This window comes from Pogoniulus pusillus, chromosome 9 (assembly GCF_015220805.1).
Source record: "Pogoniulus pusillus isolate bPogPus1 chromosome 9, bPogPus1.pri, whole genome shotgun sequence".
Taxonomy (NCBI): Eukaryota; Metazoa; Chordata; class Aves; order Piciformes; family Lybiidae; genus Pogoniulus; species Pogoniulus pusillus.
In genome coordinates, this window is record NC_087272.1 from 28,972,517 (window position 1) to 28,980,542 (window position 8,026).

At 40.4% G+C, this 8,026-nt stretch overlaps 1 protein-coding gene across 5 annotated transcripts in view; it reads left to right on the top strand.

Moving 5' to 3' along the window:
* Window positions 1-7,782, top strand: part of MTUS1 (microtubule associated scaffold protein 1) — a 139,561-nt gene extending 131,779 nt beyond the window's left edge. For all 5 annotated transcript variants that reach the window (XM_064149055.1, XM_064149052.1, XM_064149056.1 and 2 more), the window contains 5 exons: window positions 576-649; window positions 758-853; window positions 3,312-3,428; window positions 4,711-4,808; window positions 5,566-7,782. In XM_064149055.1, coding sequence (XP_064005125.1) covers window positions 576-649; window positions 758-853; window positions 3,312-3,428; window positions 4,711-4,808; window positions 5,566-5,782 — 602 coding nt within the window. In that variant the 3' untranslated portion in view covers window positions 5,783-7,782. The remainder of the gene's footprint in view (window positions 1-575; window positions 650-757; window positions 854-3,311; window positions 3,429-4,710; window positions 4,809-5,565) is intronic.
* Window positions 7,783-8,026: the final 244 nt, after the last annotated feature.

The following is an 8,026-nucleotide window of genomic DNA, read 5'->3' on the forward strand; positions in this document are numbered from 1 at the left end:
GAACACAGAGAAGTATTTTACACTGCTTACACTGCACTGGGGCAAAGGTGGTTTTTGAAGGAGGTGGTGATGAGTGTGTCTAATATTCAATAATATTGCATCTAACTGATTTAAGTGATGGTGATTTCCATGTCCAGAAGTACCTCCAGCGGTACTTCTGCATCATTAAAACTGGTGACACTTTCACAGAAATAAAGGAGCAAATTCCTCTGTGTGGCATCTCCAGATTGGGAAAGGAAATGTTTTACTGGAACTTTTCTGAATTCACAATTTCAGTCTTTACTGTTTCCTTTAAGAATCTCAGCTTTGCCAGCTGTGGCTCTTGTGCCATTTGTTGCATGTAGGTGAATGCTTTCAAAATTGACCCAATGTCAGCTAATGAAAAGCTATGCAAGGGAGCAGTCAACACATCAGGGCAGCAATAAATCTGTTACTTTGCACACGCTCTGATCAGTTGATGATAAATGTGGTCACTACATCTGTGCATACTGTGTATTGGCTGGCTTTCTGTGCTGCTGCTTGTCATTGTCATGTCTAATGTGGCATTTGAAATGTGCAAAAATCATTTGTTGCAGAGCTCAAGAGTGCCCATGAATCTGAAAGGAAGCTGCTTGAAGATTCCTTTAAAGAGAAGCAGGAATTGCTGGAGGTTTGTTAAGGGTCATTGGGGTTGTTGCAACAGCCTTAAAACTTAAAAGGCATTTTGGAGACAGGCACTGAATTCTTGGCCTAACTATACAATATCTTTTAATTTCAGAAAAAAATCGATGAATTAAAATGTGAAAACGACTCCCTGAGTGAGAAGTTGAAATTAGAAGAGCAAAAACAAATAGCCAAAGAAAAAGCCAATCTCGTAAGTGTTTAACTTCAAGAGTAATGTAGATGAGCAGACTCTGTAAGCATGGGTTTAGTTCATGACACCATTTGAAATCAGGCCTGATGGTGCTCCCACACTGATTAGTATTTTATGTAAATGCCTGCCACAAGTTTTTCCCAAGCACTACAACATTAACTTTACCACTATAAATCTATACAGCTGTTGAGGATCTAAGTCAGTGATGTAACTTCAGCCTAAGTTAAACTGAAGAGGTGTGCTCTACCACAGCTTTCTGCCAGGCAGTTGATAAATGTTCTAATGGCATGATGATCCATGTGGGCTTTACTACTGTGCTCTCCTCTTTAGCTTGAGTTTTGAATGCTTTTATGCAAATATTGCTTCATACCTATTGCAAATTCATCCTTCAGATCAACTTCTGTTTTCTCCTGTCTTTCTTACCAAGGCTGCTGTTATCTGAGATGCTTCTGAGTGCTTTGAGAAGAGGTTTCTCATGCACTGGGAGTGTTAGGCACAGGCATATCTTTCTGGTTACCTGAAAATAGCTGGAATCGTATTGCTTATCCCACAAAGAGAAATTCCACACTTAAAACTCATGTAGGAGTCTTCTAGTAGAAGCTGCCCTAGTTTCTACTGGAATGCTAATTATTTCCCTCCCCCCCCATCACTGCTTATTCTAGTGGCAGGACCGAGTTGCTGCAAGAACAATCTGCAACCACAATGTGTTGCTGTGGTTGGGAGAGATGATAGCAAAGAGAACACATTGTACACCTGCAAGTTTGAACTGCATTCCACAGACATGTCCTTGCACAGCTGCAAGTACACTTTGCATCCTGACAGCGCAAGGCATATCGTGAGCTTCAGGCTTCTCTATAAATACTGATTTGACCCAGTATAATCCTCTGCACTAAACAAAACTTTTGCACTATCAGAATTCCCATTACTCACTTGAGGACAGATGAATTTCCAGCTCTCCAGTATTACTCAGCTAGTGTCACTTGTTATTCCCAGCACTTTTGCTGAAATCTTATACAGCCCTTTCAGTCCTTTTATCTGGCTCTGTGTTTTTATTATGAGTAGCTAATGTGGTACCTCAGATGTAACTTCAAAAAAACATTTTAAGACTATTTCTCTTCCCTCCTCTATCTGAGCAGATACATGTTAAATCCAGCTTACAGTATATTTAAACTTTCTAAGATCCCTTTTCTTGCTAGCTTATGGATTCCAAGTAAAGCTGGAAAAGGAAGGAATGCAGTTCAAATTGTCTGCTGCCTCCTTTGAGGCAGTATGACACACCCCATTGTCCCATGGATTTCTTTTCAAAAGTAAAAATTATACAAGAACAGTCCTGAAAAACAGAAGAATTAAATGCATAGATAAGGGTCTCATTACCTGAGAAATGTTCTGGTTTTATGGGACTGCGCCCTGCAAACCTGCAGGCATTGCCTTCTGAGTCTGATGCAGTACTTAAGCTGTTACTCAATGTGGCACACCAATTTTCTTACCCAAATATGCTAAAACAAGTTTTGTTCACTTTCAAGAGAAACTTAGTTACACAACACACTAAATCATTACTTGGTTTCTGTTTCTTTTCCACTTGGACTACCTGGAAATGGACTGAGATTTGCTTGTTTTCTCCTTATTTTTGCCTGTGATTTTGCCATTTTATGTTGCAGTGTTTGAATAATTCATTTTAGGAAAGATCTGACCCTGCTCTGCTCCCTGCCTGCTCTCCCCTCCACCCCCTGGAGAACACCACCAAAAAAGGAAAAATAAAAAAGGCCTATCTTGCTATATTGTTGTGGGGTTAGGTCACAGACCGGACTTGATGATGTCAGAGGTCTATTCCAAACTCAGTATTTCTGCGATTCTGTAGCTAAGTTATGGCTGTAGAGCAGTGCAGGATTTTTGTGCCATTGCATTGCTGAGGTCTATGAAGAATTTAACCTTGGAAATTTTCTATGAAGCAGCTACTACCTTCAGGCTCAAAACAGGGAAAAATCAGCTACAGTCAAGTTCATAGCTTTAACTTTGTAGTGCTTTTTTTAACTACTCCAGCATCTGAAAACTCTTCAAATGTTTACTCCAATTATCTCTTGGGATGGGTTATGAGTAATAAGAAATAAATCTTGGAACTCCTAGCCTGAAAGGGAACTTTTGGACACTCCTGCAAAACAAGTTTTGCTGTGACAGCTTTAGGGCCTTTCTTTGACTCACAAGGTTTTGCATGTTTGTGCATAAAGTGTTTTCTGAGGAACTTCTACAGAGAACTACAACTACCCACCTATACCAAAGGACAAACAAAATCAGGGAAGAAAGTGGTGGGGGACCCTTTCTTTTTGTTCTGATTCTAAACTGCTTGATTTCACATAGAACAAGGAACTGTTGTTACCACAGTGACTTTGTTGCTCTTTCTAAATAGTGGACTTGTTCCTGAAATATAGAATACTAAGCAAACTCTGTGGAATTCTTTCAGAAAAATCCACAGATTATGTACCTGGAACAGGAGCTGGAAAGTTTGAAAGCGGTGCTGGAAATCAAGAATGAGAAGCTCCATCAGCAGGATATCAAGTTAATGAAGATGGAAAAACTGGTGAGTCTTCTTTTGGGATCTGGCAGATCAGGACTGTGCCTCTGAGTTAATGTTCTGATAGTCAACTCAGGCTGGTCAGACTTACTGTTTTTATTTAAAAGGAAAACTGAAATGCTGACAGTAACGTGCTCATGTGGCAGGTACAATTATCTCTGTCTGGGGCTGTAATGTAAGAGGGGGAAAGGATCACCAGCTGTTTTAAATGACCTTTAACCTCTTAAGACAACCACTGGTTTGCATAAACTATTGCCACATTAGTAAAGGATTATCTGGGAGCCTCCCCTGCATTTCCTTCCCTCACTTCTATTCCCTCAACTGAAGTCCTTACCTGCTACCATTGCTTAGTGTTAGGGAAGATAGAATGCACTGTCAGGAAAACATGAACATGGAAATGACTAATTAAAACAAGAAGTGGTCAAATATGAAACGGAATGAATGCTTTCAGCTATAGTTGATTAGCTTAGGTCAACCCTTTTAGCTGTTATTCCTTAAGCTACTTCTTTAGCTATGTGGATGTGCTCCTGATCTGTGGATAAATCCTCACAGAAAGGCAGCCGTGGGGACAGAACTTGTAATTACTTGGCATGTTTGTATTTGTGGCAGGACAGGGTCCTTATCCTGGGTGGGGCCTTTGAACACTGTTGCAATACTTAAGCAAAATTATAATAGTACAGAATACATTCCTGTCAGGTGATCACTGTTGTACAGCATCATATGTTGCCCTGCTCCATGACTACTAGTAAATTACTAGTAAGCCTCCATCTTCTCAAACAGAGGTTAGCCATGGTATAGAAGTCCTTGCACTGTTCAGCCATTTAACCACTGTTTATCTCTGACTTTAGATAACACCTTGCAGCAGTGAGGTGGAAGCAGGAGAGAACAGGGAAATAGATCAATTTACCCAAGGGAGCTCTTGAATTTGCCACCTTAGCATGTTTTGTCTAGACAGAAGCTCTTGCAGACAGAAGACTAAAACTGCTGCCCATCACTGGAAGAAAGTTAGCAGAAGGTACTGGTTAACTAGTAGATCCTGTGCCTAGTCATCCTTTGTTGGCATCTAAATTAACTCAAGTGGCAAAATGCCACCATTATGCAAGGCTAAGGCACGTAGGATCTATGTGATCTATTACAGAACATTAAGCTACCCTAGCAGGTCAGTCTGACTTGAAGGTTTTGTGCTTACTCTAACAAGGTCTGCAAACTCTAGATTATGACCATCTGTGATAGCTGAGTCAGTGTCTCAATGTGTGGGTTTAAAACTGTGACTACTTTTTTTTTTAAGCTGGAGACAAACACAATCTTAATGGATAAATTAAAGAAGGTTCAGCAAGAAAATGAAGAATTAAAAGCTCGGATGGACAAACACATGGAGCTTTCAAGGTGAAAATATATCTGTGCATTTCTAGATGTTCTTATGGTCCAGGGGGGATGTTCCTGTGACAAATTTCTGTCTAAATATTTGTGACAGGTGTTTGTAGTACTCTATTGAAGATCCCATCCCTTTTTTTCCCCACTTGTATCTCTACAAATGTGCATTCCCTTGTAGAAAAACTAGCTGGAAGATCTTGTAAGGGGATAAAGGCTCAGTATGTGCTTCAGTAGTACTCCAATGCAGTATTTCAGGGAAGAAGCAGCAACTGAGAAATATCATCTTGTGAAAGCTTGTGAGCTAAACCTGGTATTACTTTTAACCACTTCAACTGGGTGATCTGTCCCCACTCTAGAGCAGTGTTTTAAACTTTGCAGTAAATAGCAATATTTAACATGAGTAAAATGGGTCTGAGGTTCTCCTAATTTCATCTGTTGCTGAAGTGGATGGGCGAACTCTCTTTTGAAGGAAACTAGACATACAGAAATCCAGGTTCAAGCTTAGCCTACAAGACTTAAAGATTCCAGCATGGCTATTTCAAAGCATCTGCCACAAAGTAGGACAAATGTCACTTCTCAAAAGCTTTTTCTGGCCTTCAGAGATATTTCTTTTGGGACTTTCTCCTGCCTTCTGCAAGCTAAATCTCTCCTCTTAAGAAAATAATTTAGTTGTAAGCTAAGCAGAGGTTTATGCAATTTAAAACCTTTCTTTAAGTACTGGAACCTCTTACCTGGGCGATGTGGTCTGATGTAAATCTTACACTTGCAGGCAACTTTCCACAGAGCAAGCCGTTTTGCAGGAGTCACTGGAGAAGGAATCCAAAGTGAACAAACGCCTGTCTATGGAAAACGAAGAACTTCTGTGGAAGTTGCACAATGGTGACCTATGCAGCCCCAGAAAACTGTCTCCCAGTTCTTCATCTGTGCCTCTTCAGTCCCCGCGAAATTCTGGTAACTTCTCTAGTCCCACGGTATCACCGAGATGACATCTCTTGAGAGGAGGAGGGGACTGCATTTCATTTCTGATCTGCAGAACTGCTCCTAACTTTAATCACCAGAGCAAGAGCTATATTAGCCAACTGAACATAACTGGAACTCTTTGGTGCAAAAATGGCGCTAAAAGACTGAGACTATGGGAGGAAGACAGCTGCGTTGCTCCTTCCGAAAGGACTTGCTGATGACCTCTACGGACGTTGTTGCACAAAGCACTTACAGAGCAAGGAAAGACTTGTTCGTTGCCTTTTCACCGAACTATATGACAAAGCTCAGGGGCTTAGAGATAGAAGACCACAACCTTTATAATATGTTCCTCATCACCGACACTTTTTTTAAGGCCATGTGTATGTGCGCGTGTGTGTGCTGTGGATGGAATGGATGTAACACACTCTGCGTGTGTCCAAATGCTGCCTTCTTTGCTGTGTATGTAATAAAGGATAAAGCTGAAGACTATACAGTGACATCTACTTCCTTAATCACATGGTCAGCATGCATACTTTTAGCACAGAGTACCCTCACCCAGGAATGAGGAGAAACTGTCACTAGTAGTGTAGCTTAGTTTCCTTTGTCTTTCTGGCTTCGGTAAAGTAAACCAAAAAAAGGCATGAAAAATTTTATCAACTGATGGATTAGTGTCTTGGACAACCAAGTACACAACTTTAAATTTAAAAAAACAACTGAATTTTCAGCAATATGTTGCATGGGTTCTTGGTTTAATAGCCATGCACAACTCTGCCATTTGTGAGGAGACTTTTTTTGCAAGATACAGTGAAATTTGGCTTTCAAGTCGACAGGGTCATAGTGAGAACAACACTAGATTGGTAAGTGTGAGCCGAGTTGCAGGTTTAGAAGCCTACATCTATCATCTTACCTACTGGAAAGGAATCACTCCCCAAAACAGCATCTCCATCTGCTGAGGATAAACTCAATGCAGCCATTGTCATTAGGTGCATTCTTAACTCAGTTCTCAAAAAGAATCTTAAGTGATTTGTGAATTCCAGCATATCTGGTGACACGCTTTGCATTTTTAAGCATGAATGTTTGTACTACCCTTCTTCAGAGTGGCTGAACTCACCTGAGGAAAAAGGGGAAGGTGGTAGAGCTGTGCATTTATCTTGCTATTTCTGCCATACTTTCTCTCTTAGACTGCAGGATATCAGTGTTTTGCCAGTTCGATTGGCTAAAGATTGTGTACAAGATTCTGCAGAACAGAGAAAACAAAAACTGTCCTGGGTGCTGGAACTGGAGGCTGAGGGTGTCAGTGATTCTGCAAATGGCATATGCTGAGCTTCAGCTTCAACGAGGTAAATGTGTAGCCTTGCCAGCCCCTTAGTCAGACCTGTTTATGATGTCTACATTGTACCTACTAAACACAAGTTCAGCTTCAAGGTAGCACTACAAAACGCTGTGCTTACAACAGCCTAGGTTTTGCAGTACCACTTCCAGGACCATTGTTATGCTGCTGTTTAGCTAGGGCTGTTTGCTCGCTGGACTGGTAACTGTTACTGTCAATTGTCTGTGAGCTTTCCTGTTTTTCAGTAGCTTGGGGACAGTAATCAAAGGAATGGAAAATGTTTAGGAAACTTAACTGGAGAACCACTTCAAGCCATTTTATGCAAGACCTGAGAAATCTTGGCTAGTAATGAGGAACAGAAATAGTGCTCAAGCAGTAAGTAAACTTGTACTATACTTAACCTTGTGATTGACCATTTTGTCATTAAAGTCACTTAATATTCCAAGTTCAAGTTAAAGGTGCCATTTCTATAGAACATTATGCTCTCTTTTAATCCTATGTAGGGCACTGTACCTACACCGCTTGTTAGTGGTGCCCAGTACTTAAAATGTTTTCTACGGCTTTCCAATTTAACTATGAAAATCCTCTGTGGGCTACAACTTCAAGTATACCCTGGAACATTCTTATTTTCTATGGTCAAAGAGATTTGCTCACATGTAAGCTGAATGCTTATACAATAAATTTTTTTTTAACTGATGGAAGGGGTTTTTCTCTTGCTTGTATTAGTCAAATGATCTTTCTCCAAATATTATACCCTCTTAGTATCTGCACAGCAGAACAGCAATAGTGAAACTTCACTACACATATTTGCTCAGCTAACCTTCAGGACATTTTAACTCTACCCTTTGTGCTCTAATGTTGGTAGAACTTACACAGAGCTTGCTTGTAATTATTAATGATCCAATTTGAGTTGACTGTTTAAGAAAGGGAGAACGTAGCT